The 22,463-nt window shown below is 41.6% G+C and overlaps 2 protein-coding genes across 3 annotated transcripts; one reads left to right on the top strand and one right to left on the bottom strand.

The window, feature by feature from the left end:
• Positions 1-1,203: 1,203 nt before the first annotated feature.
• On the top strand, positions 1,204-10,954 carry LOC308289017 (interleukin-18 receptor accessory protein-like). Of its 2 annotated transcripts, XM_080730525.1 has the most exons (12): positions 1,204-1,340; positions 1,675-1,942; positions 2,272-2,440; positions 2,554-2,734; positions 4,012-4,074; positions 4,458-4,587; positions 5,194-5,354; positions 7,638-7,772; positions 9,241-9,351; positions 9,476-9,616; positions 10,074-10,189; positions 10,713-10,954. In XM_080730525.1, the coding sequence occupies exons 1-12, from the start codon at positions 1,268-1,270 to the stop codon at positions 10,947-10,949; spliced, it is 1,785 nt and encodes a 594-aa protein (XP_080586651.1). In that variant the 5' UTR covers positions 1,204-1,267; the 3' UTR covers positions 10,950-10,954. The 2 variants fall into 2 exon arrangements, with proteins under 2 accessions (XP_080586651.1, XP_080586652.1); XM_080730526.1 differs by lacking the exons at positions 1,204-1,340; positions 1,675-1,942; positions 2,554-2,734 and having other exon boundaries at positions 2,306-2,440.
• A 5,651-nt stretch (positions 10,955-16,605) lies between these two features.
• Positions 16,606-21,598, bottom strand: pcnp (PEST proteolytic signal containing nuclear protein). Its single transcript, XM_080730754.1, has 5 exons — positions 21,533-21,598; positions 20,328-20,566; positions 19,547-19,621; positions 18,560-18,615; positions 16,606-18,367 (listed from the first exon to the last, which is right to left on the bottom strand). Exons 1-5 carry the CDS (start codon positions 21,576-21,578, stop codon positions 18,256-18,258), a joined length of 528 nt encoding a protein of 175 aa, XP_080586880.1. The 5' UTR covers positions 21,579-21,598; the 3' UTR covers positions 16,606-18,255.
• Between the last annotated feature and the right edge of the window lie 865 nt (positions 21,599-22,463).

Raw genomic sequence — 22,463 nt, 5'->3', positions numbered from 1 at the left:
TCCTCCTTGACCACAAGAACATCTCCTGAATCTGTCCCACCGTGACCCACTCAGATGCAATGAGGTCGGTCCATGCATAACTTTACGTATTTAAAGATTAGTTTTTTATATGCCTTTATTGATAGGACAGCAGACTGACAGGAAATGGGGGGAGAGATGGGGAGTGACACGCGGCAAAGGTCATCCGGATTGGGAATCGAACCGGCGATGCCACCAGGCATCCATGCCTATGTGGCAATGCCCAAGTGGTATGCGCCTGGACCAGTTGGCCAGCGGGCGCCCCAACTTTATGTATTTATGTATTTGATTGAGACATGGCATGTTAATAAACATCAGTATAAACAATATAAGATGAAACATGCCAGACGTGTGCAAGAATGCTAAACTCACATTGGAAGACAGGTACCGGTATGTGACAAAAACAGAAACATTAAGTGACAATGTAGAAATACAAATATACTATGCAAGTAGAACAAACTAAAACAAATACATTGTACAACATGTCATGTTAGAAATGATCACAGTTCTATTTGGCCTATTTGAGATGGGGTTTACAGATACAGTAGGTCCCGTATTGCAAGTGGTAGCCATTCAACAGCCATTTTACTTCCCTTTACTGAAAGCACATACTGGTATTGTGCAAATGTGGCTATATGTGTTGCTGTATAGGTGTGATGGTGTGACAGTGAAAATGTCATTACGTAACACACGGCATCCCGTACCAACTGCACTAGCTCAACATAAAACCTTTCCCCTGGACCATCAGTGCATCTATGGATGTGCACCATGTCACATACTGTAGGTGTTTCCCTTTCCTTTCCATGAGACAATGCAATCGCCTGCAACCCAAAGTAATCTGAACAAGCCAGGTGGTTATTGTACTGGGAGGGGAGGAGCTGATTGAGGAGCCCTTCCTAACATAACTTTTGCTAAATAAATAAATACAAATTAAATGGATAAATTTGGGTGACAATTTCCACAACACATGCAGGACCTCAACCACCTATGTGCATGTTGCACATGTTGCAGGATGTGGGTTAAACTATTTCTAACGTAACAGGAAAAAGACAGTCATGGGGGGTGTGATAAGCTCCTTGCGAGGTGTGAACCATGAAATGTCTCTTCGCTTACTGTAGAGCATATATAGTAAAAGAGGACCCTAGCCAACATAAGCTGTGTGGAAAGCAACCAAGCTGAATGGCACAGATCTCAATACAGTAATAATCTACAAAGCCAGCAGCAATGAGCAGCTATTAAAGTAAAGGGGATGCAAACTGGATGCACTCTGATTTTTGCAATCATTTCCATTTTTTGGGAGGGATGCTATCTGGAAAAGATGGGTATGTAGGCTTTCTGTTGCAGTGCACAGAATGGAAACTGCACTGTACTGCATAGCTCATGTAGTATAAAATACAGTACTTTGTATTCAATTAGCTGATCCATGTCATGCTGCATGTCTGTCTGTCTGTCTGTCTGTCTGTGTGTGTGTGTGTGTGTGTGTGTGTGTGTGTGTGTGTGTGTGTGTGTGTGTGTGTGTGTGTGTGTGTGTGTGTGTGTGTGTGTGTGTGTGTGTGTGTGTGTGTGCGCGCGCGTGCATGCGTGAAACAAGACCAGCAGTCTAAACTGTCTAATATTTGTTTAACTGCTGTCTGCTTTTCAAACCATCTACTGTAGATGTGGTCCACTACAGAGTTGTGGAGGGTGATTACTTTAAGACGCCTTGCTGTAAGGAACAGCATTGTAAGGATGTGACTTGCTGTAAGGAACAGCATTGTAAGGATGTGACATGGACAAGGTATGGAGGAGGACATGTATGTGTATGTCCATCCAAGGACGGCACGAGACAAGAGGAACATGGAAGTGGTGTGATCTCTAGAGACAACAACCTTGAGTTCCCAGCAGTCAAATCAACACATTCTGGAAATTACACATGCCTCATAAAGTAAGTCATCATCCCTTTTAATCACATTTTATTTACACATCTACACAGTGAGCATTACTCACCGTGTACTCTTTTCAATGGTGCCCATTTTACTTCCTGTTGTTTTTTTGTTTGTTTTTTCATTAGCCAGTATCTTGAGAATATGTATTTGTTATGTAGATGTTTTCCAATTAACATAGCAAAGTTGTTCTTTCCGAAACATGTTCCTTTTGGTCCAATTTAAGAAGGCAGAAAATTCAACAGTTTGAAACCAAGCAATGCAGTTAAAGTGTCAGAACAACTGTAGGAAAACAATTAGGACATGCAGTAAGGTTTGTTGTCATCTACAGTGGTAGTGGGAGGCTGCTCCTTCATCTACAGGTACTGGAAAAGGCCAATCTCAGCTGCCATAAGTCAGAGGAGAGCCATGTGGAGATCGTTTTGGACAGGACTGGGAAGATTCCCTGTCCTATTTTCAACTGCAGCGATTCCAACAATAATGTCTTCTGGTTGTATAAGGTGGCTTACCCCTTCTGCAACACATGCATGAATAATGTTATCTGATTATGTGGTCACTTCAGAAATACAGATAATATCACTGATACAAGTCACAATCCCACCCATCTCTGCAGGGCAACTGGACTATAACGGAACTGAATATTCAGTGCGGTCGTGATGTCATTAGTCCAAATGGTTGCTTGATTATCCCCAGGGTTCATTCAAAGGACACTGGTATATACTTCTGTGACAGAAGCACATATGAGCAAGGGATCAAATGGACCAACAGGAGGGCAGTGAATGTCACAGTCATACGTAAGGATGTGTTATGCTTTTGTTTTATGCAATTGGGCCCCTGTAAAAGCCAAATGAACATAGATGATTAGAATCTGCTTTTAGCTTCCTCTGCATCCTCCCTTCCGCAACTAGTTTAACAGCAACCAGACAGCTAGTCTTCCTCACCAGCTGGTTCAGTTTGTTAGAGTCTCTTGAGTTGATGTTATCCCCACCCTCAACACACCATGGCTACTGTAGACCAGTGTTCAGTTTGTTGACTAAAATTATGACGAAAAATGTTCGTCGACTACCTTTTATCACGGACGAAAACGAAATAAAAAACTAAGTTATGATGACTAAAACTAAGACTAAATAAGACAATTTTGTGAACAAATAAAAACTAGACTAAAATGTTAGGGACGGACTAATGGAGAAGAGATCCAGTAAATGGTAAATGTATAGAGCGCTTTTTTTCCAAGGCGCTTTACATAGATTGTGCATTACATTCACACACACACACACACACACACACACACACACACACACACACACACACACACACACACACACACACACACACACACACACACACACACACACACACAGTCACACACACACATTTATACACCGATGGCAGAGGAAACCATAATGCTCACTGGGAGCAACTTAGGGGTTCAGAGTCTTGCTCAAGGACTCTTTGACATTAACTCAGGGGGAGCCCGGATTCAAACTGGGAACCCTTCGGAAACCCTTCATGCTCTTATGACTGTTTCTCTGCCCCTGAGCTATGCCGCCGAAATCTCAAATAGAAGAACGAAAAATTATGTTGTGCTCTGAAAATAGCAGATTGCAGTTGTGAACTTGTAAATCGGCTATTTTCAGCATGCAACCAAGTGTAGAATCAGCCATTAGGACGCCATCAAGGCCTGTCAAAATACATAGATTTAGTCAACTAAAATCTAAAACTAGACTAAAACTAAAACATTTCAGATGACTAAAATATGATAAACTAAATACATTTCTATTCAAAAGACTATAACTAAAACTAAATCAAAATCAGCTGTAAAAATGAACACTAGGCCTACTACAGACTGGTAGAGCATCTGCAGCAGCCTGAGTCTGAGTACAGCTGACTATCCATTCCTGTAGACCAGTGCTTCCCAAAGCTTTCATTTCAAGACCCAAAAGATACATTTGGTGTCTCCCTGGAACCCAAAAATAGCTGATCTACAAGCTCACAATTATGTTTTCCCATGAGAGGATATTCTTCAGTGTTGTATATAAATATAATGTATTTGTATGTATTACTTCATCAGCAAAGGACACCGAAACGGCTCCAACGTGTATTCTTCCCAAAAACAAAGAGGAGGTAGACCTAGGTAAGAGTATCTGTAAGCACAACATCAAATAATTCCACCAAGACATTAATGATAGCACCATACTTTAAAAGCTCTTAATGATATGCTAATAGTCTCCCTGATTTCAAATAACCTCTAGGCCTGGCTATACACTCTTTAAACATGTCTTACACTGACTATATAGGACAGGGGTTCTCAAAGTAGGGTCAAGGGAACATCAGTATTCCCTGAGGGGAGTCCAAATGGACCCGTAATTTGTACACTCTCCAAGTTATGGGGGTCCTAAAAAAAGGTGTGAGACCTGACTGTACTAGGGTAAATAATTAACACACTTGTGTGATGTCTGTCATGGGACAGACCAGAGATACAGTTTATGTAACCAAGTCACTTGTTTTGTTTTCAAGGTCAACCTTACACTCTGAACTGTAAGGTACAGTTTGGCTTTGAAAAAACCTGGCCCACAGGTATGAATGTCCAGTGGTATGGACGTAACCAGGATGGAGAGGACTGTGTGGTTCTAAATCAGAGTCCACAGTAAGTTCATAGGGAATGTGTACTGGATGGAGGCGAATATCTTTCAAATGCATTGTTGCAAAGTACTTTAAACAATGAGTTAAAGCAGAAGACCTTTATTAATGGTAATTTTCATCTTTGCCACAGCTAATCACTTTCCAGAGCCTGACTTTCTTTCTTATGTTTGCTGGAGATGATTTGTTGCATAAAGCGTGAGCTGTTGTTAACTTACCATATTAATTAAAGTACCACTTCACCAATTTTCAACCTAAATCAGTCCTCACTAATGCTCATTATATGGCACCATTTCTGTCTATTTCACTCTGTGTCTCAGAGGGGGGCTGTGGACAGTTCAGAATCATTGGTCGGCAGGTTTGGTCATTTCAAAAAGGATCTCAAAAAATATATTTAATTAATGCAACAACAATTGCCTGTATTTCATCATGTTAACTTTAAAGGAAGAGACAGGCATTGTCATTGGTGGGCAGCTTTCTGAACTGTCCACAGCCTCCCAAATGTAGAGCTTTTCTGTCTACGGACATCGTGCCATCTTATTATGGGCAATTATAGCAAGATAAGGTTGAAAATGGGTGAAGTGCTCTTTTAACCTAACATCATTGTGTTTAGATGGGAAAAAAGGGACGCCATAGGGACAACGTCTGTGGCCACACAGAATGCCACAATAGAGGAGGTGACCCAGCAACACATGGACTGCTCCTACACCTGTCATGCCAGTAATAAAGTAGGAAACTGCAGTGCTACTATCAGGCTCAAGAGGAAGATCAGAGGTAACATTTATCTCCCCATGAATCCAGACTGATAATCTCCTCTTGTTTTTACTATACTATTACTCAGAGGTGTAATTTCAGAAAGAAATGGAGGTGGCAAAAAATAAGTTACCAATAGCTCCATTTCTAGAGTGGATCTACAAGCTCTCAACGTGTCGCCAAGTGACGTATTGAGAGCTTGCAGATCAACTATTTTCAGCATTTGTTTGGGGATGAAAAGAGAACATGTTTGCCTATGACATTCCCAAAATAGGGATGCCACATTGAAGGTGGTTAATAAATGAATGTTTGCATACAATAAAATGCCTATTGTATTTAAATTATAACACGTGTCACATTGATTGCGATGAAATCAGATTCATCTGCTAACACAATTCAGAGTTGGGGACAATATCAAACATATAATTTAGCGAATGTCTGTCTGAGTGTCTGAGTGTCTGTCTGTCTGTCTGTCTGTCTGTCACAGCGTTTCTCCTCAGTGGCTGGAGCAATTGATCTGAAATCGCATCACCATTAGCATATGAACACACCTGACACAACTGTGAAGCCCTTTTTTCACTTTCACAAATCGTTTAATTGATATTAATTTATTAGTGAATTAATTTTTCCCATTGACTTATAATGGGAATCGCAAAAACTCACATTCAAATTTTTTTTTCTCGCAAACCATAGGGGCTACAGTTACAAAACTCTGAGAGGAGATTTATAATGATATCAAGGATTAAATAAAAAATAACTTTGTCAGTTGGCCTCATGGTGGCGCTATAACAGTCCACTTTACGTTTCGGCCTGTAACTCTTGAACCGTAGGTCGGAAAATTAAAATTATTTTTTCCCTGGATTCCGTGGGTCGAGACGCATCTCCCGATATAGGCCACGCCCATTTGCGCCAGGCTAGATTTTCCGCCATCTTGAATTTTCTCCAAAACACACTTTTTGCTCCTTTTCCTACATATTTTCTTCAAATGTCGCAAAAAGCGGTATACATGATCTATGAACCCATGCAATGAATATACTCAAGGGATATGTCGATAGTCTGTACCGTTCGTTCGTAACGGGCTTCCAAAGTTATTAGCAGGATGGGACCGCAAACAATAGCCGTAAAGCACAAACAAATTGTCGAGTCAACACTGAATTTTAACCAAGGGTCGCGGGTGGCATACTCAACGAATCCCCAAAAGCATTTCCACTCTGCCTCATGGTGGCGCTATAACGGCCTACTTGCCTTGTAACTCTTGAACCGTAGGTCGAAAAATTAAAATTCTTTTTTCCCTGGATTCCTTGGGTCAATACGCATCTCCCCATATAGGCCCCGCCCATTTGCGTCAGGATAGATTTTCTGCCATTTTGAATTTTCTCCAAAACACACTTTTTGCTCCTTTTCCTACATATTTTCTTCAAATGTCACGAAAATGGGTACACATGATCTCTGAACCCATGCAATGAACATAGTCAAGGGATATTTTGATAGTCCATACCGTTCGTTCGTAACGGGCTTCCAAAGTTAGCGGGAGGGGCCCGTTTTGCAAACAATAGCCATAAATCACAAACAAAACGTCGAGTCAACACTGAATTTCTGCCACAGGTTGCGGGTGGCTTACTCAACGAATCCCCAGAAGCATTTCCAATTCCACCCGTAGAGGGCGTCACAAACGCGCAAAACGTAACCGTTTCGTTCCAAAACGCGTTTTTCAGGCAGACCGACCCTCTCAAAAAGAAACACAGACTACTCTGCGGATGGTCTCACGGTCCAAACCGCTGCACACACACACACACACACACACACACACACACACACACACACACACACATAGCCATTAAACGAAACGGGTATTTCTTACATTGATGCTCCTACATATTATCATGCAAGAACCAGTTAAAGTTACTTTCCATCCCTCATATACCGTGTGCACAGTGCACATCCCATAACCCACACACTGCACATCATTTCGGAGCTCATATCTTTGAACGGGTAAGGACTAGTTATGCATAAAATAACAGAATTTAAGGTAAAATGTGAACACTAGGGGGTGGCAAATGCCATCCCCTGATGACCCAAATGACACCCCTGCCATTACTGTTCCCACTTCCATAGGAATTCATTAATTGATTGTCAAACAACAACATCACCTCTTGGAAGGGGTTACAGTACAACATTTCAGATGTTTTTGTTAGCATATATTTGTCAAATGAGGAAAACTGTCTTGCAGTGATCAATTTGTATTTGGTCTTATTATCATTCCTTCACAGTTTATAATGAATGAATGACTTAACTGTGTTTCAGTAAACCCGGTAGTGGTTGTGTTTGCCATTGTGCCTTTGCTGCTGGTTGCTGGTCTGGGAATCACAGTGCACATCAAATGGGTAGAGGTGACTCTGCTCTACAGAACCTATGTCCTGCAGACAGGCAACGGGGAACGTGAGAATTTCACACACGCACACACACACACTAGGGCATTAACGAAAAAGTCGACAAGCCGACTAAGTTGACTTCATTACACAAGTCGACTCCCACCAGAGAAAGTCGAAAGTCGAAGTTGAAAAAAAAAAAAACGTTCTATTGTGAAGATAGCAGATCTACATGCTCACAACGCCTCGCATCGCGAGGCGTTGTGAGCATGTAGATCGGCTATTTTCACAATTTCTGCCTATATATTTGTGTATATATTTGACAATTTGGACAATGTTTAATTTGTCATTTTAGAGGTATTAAAACGTCCTTAAATTGGCACTTGTGCAGATACCCTCTATACACTTAAACGTTATGTTGGTTTGTTTACAGTTGAGTGAGAAAACAATGTTTCACATTAAGTTAATCATCTGGGGACCCCCCAAAATAATTGGGGGGACGTGTGTGATGTGATGACGTCATCAAACGATAAAGTCGACTTCAACTCAACTTTTTACTGAATTGAGTCGACTTGCAAAAATCACCAGTCGTTAATGCCCTAACACACACACACACACACACACACACACACACACACACACACACACACACACACACAGTACACACACACACACACACACACACACACACACACACACACTGACACACACACACACACACACACACACACACACACACACACACACACACACACACACACACACACACACACACACACACACACACACACACACACACACACACACACACATCCCTTACAAGAGATTTCTGTCTCTTGTAAGGGAGTTAGCCAGATCTTACCTCAGCCTCCCTTAGTCTTAACAGGATGTGGTTTCATTTCTAGGTTAACTGCCACAGATCCTTTCCTGTTAGAGTAAAGTAAAGTACATTTACTCAAGTATAGTACTTGAGTAAATTAACTTTAGGTATTCTTTTTACTTTACTCCTCTGCAATTAGGGATTTTTAGTGACTAGATTTGGGAATATTATTACAAAACATACATTAACCACTTCAACCTTATATAATACATAACTTGTCTCTTTGAAAATAGACGATCTGCAAGCGTGTAGATCTGCTATTTTCAAAAGATTTTTATAGGCTATATTGAACTTGTGAAATGGAACATTATGCATAATGAGTACTTTTACTTTTGGTACTTTAAGTATATTTTGATGCCAATACATTTGTACTTTTAAGTACCGTAAGTACATTCTGACTACTAGAGTATTTCTGCATGGTGATTATTGATATTTTTACTTACCCTACCAGTCAAAAAGTTTGGACACAGCCCATGTGTGTGTCCAAACTTTTGACTGGTAAGGTAAGTAAAAAAAACTTCTTCCACCACTGTTAATAACTGTGGAATAGCAGCCATCTCAGCTGCAATCATTTCAGTTTTTGCCACTTTATTCCCCAAATATCCTATGTTCAAAATGTTTAACTTGGATGTCTTTCCCTTTCAATTGAACTTGGCAGATGAGAAAGAGTTTGATGCATTTGTGTCGTTTGTGTGGAGCACTGCCTCAAAGGAAATTGGAGGAAATCTGTCCATGCTTTCATCACCTAGACCTGGTTTTGATGATCAAAGTAGGTTTCCCCGTGAAAACATAATTTCTCCATCCTAGACGATATCTTGTCTATTGTATCATTGCATTATTTGCATATGACAATGCAACAATAGCAACGTTTTTTGTGAATCCGTTTTTGACAGCAACCCCATGTAGACTAGTATTTAACATTGAGGATGACCATGCCGCCCAGAGGCCACTGGAGGTACTACTACCCGCAACCTTGGAGGACCAGTGGGGCTACCGCCTCTATCTGCTGGATAGAGATCCGCTACCTGGAGAAGGTCAGAGTGGGAGAGAGATGGGGGAATCAGGGGATTGGGGGGGGGGGGGGCATATGTCTGGCCCTGTGGTTCTCAAAGTGGGGTCCCCAAGGGGTCCTTGAAGGAGTTCCTCTGAGTTCACATTTGTTAAAACAACATCAAATCAGTTTAATCCTACATGTAATTTGCAAACAAATATATCTATATTTAATGAAACATTTTAACAACAAATCTTTTATGGGGGTCCACAAAATATTTTCTGATGCACGTAAAATACATGGGTCCTCGACATGAAGATGTTTGAGATTAAGGACCACAATGAAAACAAGCTGTAAGATGCTTCTTCTTTTTGATTATGCTGGATCAGATGTAGGCTATGTTATTGTGCCATCATTCATGATGAATAAAGATATCCATCAATCGATCTGAGAGAACCACTGATCTAGCCAACTTGTTAGCATGTGTTTATGTGTTTCAGCATACACCCATGATGTGGTCCATGGATTGAAGATAAGCAGAATGCTGATCTGTCTCCTGTCTGTTGACTACCTATCCGACAGCAATGCTGTGTTTGTGCTGGAGTCAGGCATACAGGTGGAACACGCCTTTTAATAACCCTTCATTTCATTTCACATTGAAGATCAAACACTACCATTCATCAGTGGCTAAAATTTTATGACATTGAATGTGTAATCAACACAAATGTGAAATATGTTCACACAAAAAATTACTTATTATCCATCAATTCTGCACCCCATGAAGCCTTGAATTCATCAAGATGTTTTAGTTTTTGTCTCACTACTAAACCAATAATTCGATTCGAGTCTTTTACTGATCGATAAGCTGCAGTCATCACATTATTGTCTCAGGAATGTGACAAAAACAAAATAATCTGCATTAATTCAAGGCTTCAAGTGGTGTGAAATTGAAAGAAAATACATACTTTTTTTAATCTAATACAGCATTTGTGATTTCATACGTATATTATCCTTCTTTACTTATTCACTTAGTAATGTAAACTATTTGTGTAACTTCTAAGTTGACTTAAGCAACTAAATATCCGTTTGTCAGATGTGTTTGCCATATAACAGCCTTGAAACATATTCTACACGTTTAGGCATTTCTGCAGGACAGCAACCTCAGGCTCCTATTGATTTGGACCGAGGAGAGGCCAGCCTCCCTGGGCCAACTGGACCCGCCGTTGCCCCCACTGGTGTGGAGGGCCTTGAGGGTGCTTCCGGCTCTGGACTGGGCCTCAGCCGTGTCCGAAAGAGCAACCAGTAACTTATGGAGAACACTGAGGAATGCTATGCCAGTGAAGATGCAGCACACCTCAATCAATCATACAGAATGACCAGGCTTTTATGGGGCATCAGCAACCTTCTTTCTGATTGTTAGATTGTTATGGTACTGTAGCCAGGGACGTGCTGGCCATTGGGAAAAGCGGGACAACTCCCGAACGGCCGGCCGGTCCAGGCCGGCCATTAGGAAATAATTAAAAATAAAATGTCGGCCTTCATTCCATTTTTGGGGCTGGGCGGCCAACAAAGTAAATTGTCACTGTCAGGCAGAAACCTCGTATCTCCAAGTTTCAAATGTATAATTATTTTCACAAAGCAAAGCCCTGCTTCATCATACAAGGCTGTTGCACAAAAGTAGTGAAAACAGCAGATACAAGCACACAACGCCTCGCGGTGCGAGGCGTTGTGTGCTTGTAGATCGGCTGTTTTCACTAGTTTAAATCATTTTTTAAATGATAAATATAAAACGAACTCTCTATAGCGCGCAATGAGGGCCTCTCCAACTCTTTTTCCCAGGCTGAATCAGGGGCCCAGCACGTCCCTGACTGTAGCATTAAGATGACAACCGATTCATTTTCAGTTAAATCCACATACAGACAGTAACTTAAACACAGATATTGTTTGTGTGTATGTAAATATATGTATATACATTACTGTATATATATTTTCTTTTTCACACAGTGTTGCTTGTAACCATAGATATATTTGTAACCATAGATATATTTGTAACCCTTGCTTTCTTGAATTTTCTGTCAGCATTAGGTGAGCTATATCGATAAAGATTATAAGGCGCATGTTCAGGGGAAGTATTTATTTAAATAACTACTGCAAGTGGCAGTGTGCGGGTATAATCTTTATCGATTCATCTCCCCTGTTGTTGTTTTTGTAGCCTATGCACCTGCTTGTAAAAGAACTGGGTAGGCGGAAGTCTTCTTTTCACATGTCAGCATTAAAAATAATCTAAAACCTCATCAGATTTCCTACAAGTAGAACATATAATCTATCTATAAATGCGAGAAGTCTCTGCGTGTCTGTAATCCGCGTATCTCGAGAACCGTTCGTGCCACCGGCTTCAGATTGTCTATCTATAAATGCGAGAAGTCTCTGCGTGTCTGTAATCCGCGTATCTCGAGAACCGTTCGTCCCACCGGCTTCAGATTCGGCACGCGCGTTCCCCGCCGAGGCACAGAGTGCAGTGCCGGGCCTCGACCCGACCCGACGCGCGGTTTTCCCGAACCGGCGCGAAACGTTCGGAATCTCCTTATGCGGGCTGATTGTTGACATCAGGCTGTTCCGGAGGAAATCGGCGCAAGCGCTGACTCATTGTGACATCACTTCATAAAAGGCTCTGACATCACGTACGTACATGAGTCAACAAAAAATCTCTGTGAGTGTGTATGTATGTATGTAATCCGCGTATCTCGAGAACCGTTCGTCCCACCGGCACGCGCGTTCTCCATATATGGGAATAAAATGAATGCCCGTATGCGGAGCTGATGTCTGACATCAGAGTTTTCCGCAACCGGTACTGTGTGTGCAGAGATCTTCATATATGGGCATACGTGGACAAAGACAAACAGATGGTCAAAACGGGTCCTATGACAACAGGTATATTGGGGTTTGCATTAAAGGGTGGGGCATTCATGGGGTTTGCATTAAAGGGTGGGGCATTCATTCCCTATTTCAAAATCGGCACGCGCGTTCCCCACCGCAGCAGGTAGTGCAGTGCTCGGCCTCGACCCGACCCGATACACGTTTTTCTGGAACCAGCACGAAAGGTTCGGATTCTGATGTCTGACATCAGGATTTTCCGGAACTGGCACTGTGTCTGCATAGATCTCCATATATGGGCATAAAATGGATGCAGACAGACAGATACAGATATCTCCATATATGGGCATAAATGGACACAGGCAAACAGATGGTCAAAGATCTCCATATATGGGCATAAAGTGGACGCAGACAGACAGATACAGATATCTCCATATATGGGCATAAATGGACACAGGCAAACAGATGGTCAAAACGGGTCCTATGACAACAGGTATAATGGGGTTTGCATTAAGTTTGTCTCCTCCTCCATCTGTTTGTCTGTGTCCCTTTATTCCCATTATGGAGATCTCTGTATCTGTCTGTGCCTCTGACTGTGTTGCAGACACAGTGCCGGTTCCCCCTTTAATGCAAACCCCATTATACCTGTTGTCATAGGACCCGTTTTGACCATCTGTTTGAAAAAGCAACAGAGATCTCATATATGGGCATAAAATGGACGCAGATAAACAGATATCTCCATATATGGCATATATGGGCATACAATGGACGCAGAATCACAAAGATCTCCATATACGGGCATAAAAGGGACACAGACAGACAGATACAGAGATCTCCATATATGGGCATAAAATGGACGCAGATAGACAGATATCTCCATATATGGGCATATATGGGCATAAAATGGACCCAGAACTATAACTGCAGTGATCTCCATATATGGACATAAAATGGACGCCGACAGACAGACAGATATCTCCATATATGGGCATAAATGGACACAGGCAGACAGATGGTCAAAACGGGTCCTATGAAAACAGGTATAATGGGGTTTGCATTAAAGGGCGGGGCATTCATTCCCTATTTACATTGTTCCGAGTTGGCCAGGTCGCCGACTAGAAGCTAAACTAATAAGACAAGAATATAATACCTAGTCATTTATTTATGGAGGAAAATTATCCAATATTACACATATTATTTGAGTGATATCCAAACCTCTAGGGCAGAGGTCTTCAACAGGGGGTCATGGGGTCCACAGAATTGTTGCTTGATTAAAAAAAAGTTTGTGTCTTTTTTCTCTCTCGAAAATGTCCATTTGTCTTTAAATATTTTTAAAACATAAAACATTTATGTTAAAAATAAATCATAATTCCGTCCATTTTGAATAGCTTGTATGCATGATTACTATTATGCAATTGACAGATTGTTGATAGTATTGACATTAGTTCTCAGTTAATAAGGTATGTTTAGAAATGGTAGTGGTATGGCCACCCTGCTCGCTTTACCTTGTATGTATGATTACAATTTAAAAAGTGTGTTCTAGCCCCGAGCCCCCCCGATCCTACAAGGTGGTAGGGGGTCCCTGCTCAATCTCCCCATCAGTTTGGGGGTCCCTGGCCTGAAAATGTTGAAGACCCCTGCTCTAGGGATTAGCAGTTAATTTGAAGGTGTTTTCAATCGACAAACAATCCAGTTCTTTTGACAAAATGATAGACTATGATGAAATTTTGCCACGGACATAGCTGTCGTTGGGGGGTGAGGGGCAGATTACACTGTGTCATGAGTTTCAGACTATTTCAGACCGTTTTCAGAGAGACCACGTGACCTACTGTATCATACTATTATAATTCCCGGGCGTGTCAGCGGGCCTTTAAGAGATAGCCCTGAATGACCATAACAGGTCTGTAACTCTGAGAGTGTACAAAAGGACACGGCAGGGCCCCTTGTACACTCTCAACTTAAGAGTTAATATGGTGGTCCTTTCAAATAAATATGAGAACCACTAGTACTTAATGGACTTATGTGCCATAGTGTCGTAGTAAATCAGTGTCATACATATTCTGAAGAAAACCTGGAGACTTGACGTTCAGTAATTGGGTCTTATGATAAAAATAAGAACGTGTTGATGACCCCTGCCTAGGTGACATTAACACATGGGATGTATGAGTGGAAAAAAAGGTGGGCAGGACAACAATGGAGTTTGTACACACAATAAGGCCAACACATACCAGTAAGACTCCCTAATCGGGAGATAAGCGACCGTAGGTGGCTTATCTCCACAAATAGGGCAAAAATGTGTTTTTCCAAAATCTTCCTGATCCATGTTGATGACATGAGTGTAGACATGCTGTGTAGTGATATTCGTGATTTTAGGGCAAAAACTGTAGGAGCAGTGTCCAAAAATGTTTTAAAAATCGGCCTGAAGGTGGCGCTAGAATAGGGCCATGTGAGAAATGAGGGGTGTGGTCTCCGCGTTGCCTTGGCGGACGAATAGGTACCGGCCCCGGCTCTCCCGGACGATCCTAGCCCGAGTTACGGCATTTTATGTGCGCTGCAGTGGCAGGGGGTCCTCCACTGGGGGCGCCACCACTTTTGCCTCCGTTCTGGAGCACCAGGAGTTGGTGGTCCCCGGGAATTCCCCGTGAGCAGCCCCGTTGGGGTGGTCATTTGGTCATTTTTGCACATTTGGTCATTTTTTACATCTGGGGGGCCCCCAGGAACCTGGGGGTCCCTGGGGCTCCGAGGGTCCTTGGAGGTTGTAGTTTGGCAGGCAAGGAGTGTGTGTGTAAAATCTGGCATGGATCGGGTCAACGGGTGCGGAGATATAAGCAGGGAAAAAGTGTGACGTGTGAGCACATTTGGTCATTTTTTACATCTGGGGGTCCCCCAGGGACCTGGGGGTCCCTGGGGCTCCGGGGGTCCTTGGAGGTTGTAGTTTGGCAGTCAAGGAGTGTGTGTGCAAAATTTGGCATGGATGGGGGCAACGGTTGTGGAGATATGAGCAGGGCAAAAGTGTGACGGACTGACTGACTGACTGACTGACTGACTCACTGACAGACAGCCTGTGGAGGTTTTGGTAGTAAATGCGACCTACGGTCGCAATTAGTATGCAGCATGCTGAGGCCTAGTTATTCCTGTTCCCTTTGTAAGGTCACTTTCTGCTTTTTTACTCCTATTGTTTGAGTTGTTACTACCGCTTGTTTGTGTTAATAAAAAAACAACACAACTTTGATTTCACCTTCAAATTAACTGCTTATCTTAGAGCAGTGGTGGGCAACTTTGATGATGGGAACTCTATTTCGGGATAATGCTTTTCACTCAGAACTTGTGAGTGATCATTTTGTAGTTGTACTGGACCTTTCCGACGAAAGGTTCGGTTTCAGAGAGTACGGAAAGGCCTTACATTTTTATCTACTTTTGAATATGAATCCTGAAAAGTAACATTTGTATTTAATTTCAAATGCATTTATATGTTCTTATATTAACTTTATGAACTTAAATACAAATACATTGGACATAAAAGACGTCATTAAGCTACTAATATATACTGAAGCAATTAAAACAGATCATGTTTGCATGTTTGTAATTCAGCTGAAATCCATAATATATCAGTATTCCAATATTAACCTGCGGGCCTCATTAACTGAAGGTGGGGGCTGCATGTGGCCCCCGGGCCGCCAGTTGCCCATGTATGTCTTAGAGGTTCACATACTTTCACCACTCACTAATAGAGGTTCACTTTTACCTCACAGATATGTAATACTGGAACATTTTCAGTGAGTAGCCTACAGTATGTGTCATTTGTCTTCATACTTTTTTTCACAAGCATCACAAGAGTTGTCATTAATATACCGTTGAGTTATGTGGAAATAAGAAAAAAGTCCCCTCGCTTCTGTGTTGCCTAGAACTGGAGGATTGATTTTGGGGTTTGGCTTGACACCGTGATGACCCCAAAAACAATCCTCCAGTTCTAGGTAACACAGAAAGGAGGGGACTTTTTTCTTATTTCCACAATAACTCAAAGGTATATTAATGACATAGTTCAATATTGAAAATGGGTGGTTCTCCCCTATAATCCATTATGTTATTCATTTTTTGCTGTTTTTCAAGGCAAAAAAAAACATTTTTTGCACTTTTATACTTATAACGAACATGACAAAGAATTTTGAATCTTTAATTGTATTACTGTTCAAAGAAGAAAACGTTCAGGCACAGGATAAGTCAGTGAGGTACTCTATTCACAGAGCATCATGATTTGTTCCATTCACAAGCAAAGGGTGGGAGGGTGTGATAGCTAAAACTTAGTCTTTCTGGCTTAGGGGCAGTGGAAAATAACCTTTTCTAAACATATATGACTATTATATGAAAATACATGTGGGTAGTAAATGCCACAATGCAAAATCCATTAAATAACTGGAAATACCAGAATGCTGGTAACAAAATTATATGGGTACTGTACTGTTCTCCACAGGAGTTAGTAATAATTGATACAAAGTCATGTATCAGTCCTTTGATTTTGAAGATCAACAGCCCAATCGTATTCCTAAAATTCCTGGATTCAACCGGAATACAGGAATTATGTTTTGTAGGAAAGACCAGAGATAAAAGTAAAGGTTAATATATATATATGTGAACAACACGGCCAATGTGGTGGCACAGTTGGTGACAAACGAGTTATGGATGAATATATACTGAGGGGAAAAAAGATAAAACGTACTTTGCACATTTTATGTCTAGGCTAAGTCTACTGCATATTTTGCTGTACACATATGTACTAACACACCGACCAAATCTAGCAATTAAAAATAAAACAAGATTGTGACAGTTGATTCTATGTACATTTTTACACCAATAGCAGACAAACTAAAAAAACATGAAATCCATCTTACAAGCTTCCACAAAACAAAGTAGTTGGGATCTCCCAGTCACATGATTGCCAAATTAGTCAGTAAACACTATCTGGTGCCATTCAAGATTTTGGATAATCACAATAATAAATGGTTGGATAATCACAATAATAAATGGTTCCTGACTAATCTCTTTGCCACCCACAGACAAGGCTTTCTGGCACGTCCTGCCACATAGTACCTGGTGGTCGTGGTTAGTGTTCTAACCCTTGCATTGGTTGACACTAAAGTCTCAGAGGCACTTGCCCGTCAGGAAAGTACAGGTCATGTTCTACTTGCCCAAAGGTCATGCCCACTTGTCCGAAAAATAAATCGTAACATATTCAACCCAAGTAGCCACTGGGAGCTGAGTCTGGGGGGGGGGGGGGGCAGGGTAGTGAGCGTTGTGGCCACGTTCAAGTGTTTATAGATAGATATACTGTATTGTTGTGTATACAGCGAACTAAAGATGATTGCTTCTCCACTCAAACACGCAACCTGAAAGCAAACTACACTTGCCCGGAAGCTTTATTTACTTGCCACGGGCAGTCGGGTAACCGTTAGTGTCAACCCCTGCCAGTTAGTTCAGGCACCAAAAACACGCACACACTAAAAAGGCTTTAAGCTACAATCTGCACGTTTTGTCCACTTTCGACGACGGGAGGAAATTACAATGAAGGCCGAACAATGCAACAAAGATGATGGCTCATCCAGTGTTCAACCCAATGTGCCACTGTACTAACATACTGTACATTACAGATTGGTTAACGTTTTATTCGTTAGATTATGTCCAGGATTGTAGCTTTAAATGGCCTCAATAGATCTAGCTGACGTGGGCTATCCTACAAAAAAAAAAGAAAAAAAAGGAAGGAAAAACGGAAAAACTGAAAATACCCTCAAGGTCACACAAAATGGATATCTTTTAGTGTTTTTCTGTAGAGGCCTTCAGCTTCCTCTCCCAAAGCTTTTGGTGATCAGAGAAACCTTGCTTGCCCTTGTTGAAGGAGTTGGGTCCTGCAGATGTTGGCGTCTCTCTGAAAAGGATAGAGTTAATACGTTTAGACTTGATTAAGACTAACTTAACTTCTATTTAGGAAAAAAATTAAAACAGTACACTTCAAAGGAAAATGCACATGTAAAAGTAATTCAAACTGCCTTTCCTTCATTGGAGTACAAATAACCATATCAAATAAGATTTGAAAGTCAAAAGAAAGTCATGGACGTACCTGCCAATGTTCTTCATTCTCATCTTGGCCTCTGCAGGCATCTCCTCAGGTTCACTCTGTAGAAGAGAAAAACCTTACCAGTGGTTCTCAACCTTTTCAGGCTGCGACAACCCAAAAATAATCATATTTTAACTGGGGACCCCCCACCCCGACAAGAACTTGGAATGTAGGAGTTGAGGCATAACATTTTGTTTGACTCTGTTCCGCAGATTAATATTATTGTGAAAATAGCCGATCTACTATCTCAACGCCTCAACGTTGTGAGTGTATATATCGTCTATTTTCAAAGAAAGCCTTTCTTATATTATTTGACAATTTGGCCAATGTTTGACCGTTTTTTATAGTATAGTTTGATTACTTTTGTTTTAGGTATTACAAAGATATTAAGTCCTTAAATTGTCACTTCACTGTCATCTGGCAACCCCCCAAAATCATGTGGACCAACAAGTTGAGCACCACTGATTTTGATCACTGGTTCTTAACATGTAGGCCGGGGCCCACAAGTGGGCCGTGAGGATGAAGTGTGATTAGTGGAACAGTTACACTATAGATTCAAATGATAGAACTTAAAGTATCTATGTTAGTTCCATTGAAGTCGAGGCACATTCGATTGATTGATCATTAAAATAAACATGCTCTAAAAATGAACGCGGCCCGGCCCACCCAACTAGCTGAATCAGATAGGTGGGCAGCGAACGTTTTTGAGATTTTAAAGTGGGCCCTGATCCAGAAAAAGTTGGGAACCACTATGACTTTGTGTAACCACCTGGATTTGAACCAGGTCTCTGCATGGTAAGGGGAAATGAGATATAAGAGTATTCCCCTGGCCAAAGGGGAATCCCCCTGGCCAAGGAATATCCCATTTGAAAGAATGGTTGATCTGTTAGTTATTTGGTTCTGTCTGGTGTTTTCTCACGCAGAAGACCTGAGTATGAATCCAGGTGGGAACACATTAGTGTTTAACATAATAATTGTACATGAGCTTACATCATCACTATCACAGAAGACAGAGGCCAGTGCTGGCTTCTTGGCAGGAACAACTGGTACAGGCTCTTTGGGCTTCTAGGAAAGGTTAGATTATAGAAAATTTCTATAAGAATATAAGAAATACAATGTGTTTCTCATCAAGAAAGTTTACTGATGTTTGGTAAAGCTAAGAATCTTGTAAAGTGTGGCGAACTATTGCCGGAATAATCAAATCTGGATAGGGATGAGACGATATGAAAATGCCATATCACGATTATTGTGACAGAAGAAATCGTGATTTACTATATTATCACGATAATCAAAATCCATTATCCTGGGGCGGAACATTTGCCAAAAAATAGCAGATAGCCAAAAAATAGCAGATCTACAAGCTCACAACGTGTCACGTTGTGACGCGTTGTGAGCTTGTAGATCTGCTATTTTTTGGCAAAGACATTTGATGGAGTGAAAAAAAGACTGTATCAAGTACGTATATTATAGTACCTTTTACCGATTATTGAGGGTTTAAGTGGTATCGGATATGCAGCTCGGCAAATAAAAGCTGAATTGATCCCAGTGCATGACGGAGGACAATATCACGATAAATTAAATCTCCACGATACGATTATCGTGAGTGTTTTTTATCACGATAACCGCGTATCGTCCCATCCCTACATCCATTCTGGGCATGTCATTTCCAGGAACCTCATCTCGGAGCTACTGTATATTGCGGAGGGAGAGGTTCCGAAAGGAGCTCAAAGGAAGACCCAATGCCTTCATATTTCATTACTCATAGACTCACAGTTGCTCCGAGTTTGATGGAGATCGGGTTGCTCTTCTTTCCCATCTGACTGCTCAAGCCAAAGCCAATCTTGGATGCTTTGCGAGGCGCCGGTGGAGAGTCGGAGGAGTCTGATGAGCCGTCCTCGACATCTTTGGATGCGAGATGCTGAGCTGAGCGTTTGCTCGCTGTCCCTGCTCCTCCCTCAATGCTAGAAGAGACAGGCTTAGTTTTCACTCTGCCTCCCTCCTCCTCCGGCCCTGCTTGAGGCAAGACACTTAGCAAGGTGAGCAACAGTTGCTGAATCAATCATATGAGCTACTACCATCTATCTATACCTGAATGAATGACATCAACTGAGCTCGCTCTACAATGAATACATTGAATTCCAAAGACTTCCGACGTAAACAAGACTGTAAAAGGACTTAATTGTGATGCTCCTTTTACGCAGGGTGTTCAACTGTACTTGTACTGTACAACATTTTTTATTGTATTGACTATACTTGTACTGATCTCCATTTTTGTCTAATAACATATTCATTCAATCAATCAATCAATCAATGATGCTGTGTTTACTTTCCTGTGTGAATACATAAAACCTACACAGTAATTCTTATACTTACACTGTAAGAAGACAGAAATAGCTGATCTACAAGCTCAAGGTGCAGTTATTTCTTTTACAATAAATTGATGACCAATCAAAATAGGGACGCCAGGGTTAGAGAGTAGTTGAAACATTAGGCTCTAGTGTTGATTGGATGACTCCTGGCTGGGTATGAGATGTTTTTTTTAGGCTGTGCTGTGTGGTATAATCAAGATATAGATCATTATTATTTATGCTAATATAATATCCAGCCAACTGAGCTAGCATAATGCTAGCTACTGTAGCTACTAGCCGTTAGCAAACTGCCTCTGACTCATGTCATGTCTTTGGTTTATATACGTATTTATTTGATTTATCCAAGATTAACACTCTGCAAATGCAGCCAGTCTACGTGCCACTTCTTTTTCTTTTCTATCAACTTACTGCTAGTAGACATTATAGCATGCATTTTGTTAGCTGACGATATGTGGCTAGCAGCCGCTATAGGCTAGCTTGATGCAGTTATTTACAACACAAACGGTGATCGTTTCATTTAATCTGCTTTACATCGTTTGCAGGAGACCGTGGTAGCAACTCAAGCTTATAGAATAATGGTATCTGCGCTATCTAAGACAAATATCACCTCCATCGTCGGTGAACCTCTTGCTGTTATGTCTGCGATCCGCCATTATTATTATTATCAAGATAACACTGCTGTCTTCTTTGGTTACAGAGGGGGGGTTAGTTATACACATACCGGCGTGTAAGGTGCATAGCGCCACCCAGTGGTGAAACATTAGTCACACCATGGAGACAGGACTTCAATAATATTTTTTTGTAGTCTCCATGGTGTGACTAAAAGTTTCAATACTGCAGTGTAGATATCTGTAAAAGTAAAAGTCAGGAATTGGAATTGAATTAGTGGAATTATGACAGCAGGTGCTGCTGTCATAAATCCCAGGAAAACGTAGCTCTGGTCCATCGCTTTCACCTCCCGCATTGCTCCCGGTGAAGCTCTGACAGACCCGTCGGGAAACGCATGGACTCGAGATTGTCGGCCCCGCCGAGCGCTCAATAATAGTGAAAATAAACAAAACCGTTTCACTACTCACCAAACCAAAGGTCGTTTTGCGCTGTTGAAAGTCTATTCTCCGCGGTGGTGAACCCCTCAGCACCCCACCTACTCTGTAAAATACATTATTTTTGGCATGAAATAAAGTGCATCCAACTCGACCGCCGCTTATTTCCGGGTTGTGAACCATTGTATCTGCGGTGGCCGCTAGGTGGCCTGAGGTGTGTGCGTTTTATTTCATGACAGAAATAATGTATTTTACAGAGTAGGTGGGGTGCTGAGAGGTTTACCACCGCGGAGAATAGACTTTCAACAACGCAAAACTACCTTTGGTTTGGTGAGTAGTGAAACGGTTTTGTTTATTTTCACTAGTATTGAGCGCTCGGCGGGGCCGACAATCTCGAGTCCATGCGTTTCCCGACGGGTCTGTCAGAGCTTCACCGGGAGCAATGCGGGAGGTGAAAGCGATGGACCAGAGCTAAGGAAAACTGTGTGTTTGAGC

Source organism: Nannobrachium achirus (assembly GCF_963921795.1).
Source record: "Nannobrachium achirus genome assembly, chromosome: 7".
Classification (NCBI taxonomy): Eukaryota; Metazoa; Chordata; class Actinopteri; order Myctophiformes; family Myctophidae; genus Nannobrachium; species Nannobrachium achirus.
This window is presented reverse-complemented; position numbering and strand designations above follow the sequence as displayed.

Excerpts from the sequence above, each read along its gene's own strand:
- LOC308289017 (XM_080730525.1), top strand. The coding sequence starts at position 1,268 with ATGCAAACTGGATGCACTCTGATTTTTGCAATCATTTCCATTTTTTGG. Across the intron at positions 1,341-1,674 it reads ATGCTATCTGGAAAAGATGG|ATGTGGTCCACTACAGAGTT; the intron begins GTATGTAGGCTT and ends CATCTACTGTAG. Across the intron at positions 4,075-4,457 it reads CAAAGAGGAGGTAGACCTAG|GTCAACCTTACACTCTGAAC; the intron begins GTAAGAGTATCT and ends TTTGTTTTCAAG.
- pcnp (XM_080730754.1), bottom strand. The coding sequence starts at position 21,578 with ATGGCGGATCGCAGACATAACAGCAAGAGGTTCACCGACGATGGAG. Across the intron at positions 20,567-21,532 it reads GAGGTTCACCGACGATGGAG|GGCCGGAGGAGGAGGGAGGC; the intron begins GTGATATTTGTC and ends TGCCTCAAGCAG. Across the intron at positions 18,616-19,546 it reads TCTTCTGTGATAGTGATGAT|AGTGAACCTGAGGAGATGCC; the intron begins GTAAGCTCATGT and ends TCTCTTCTACAG.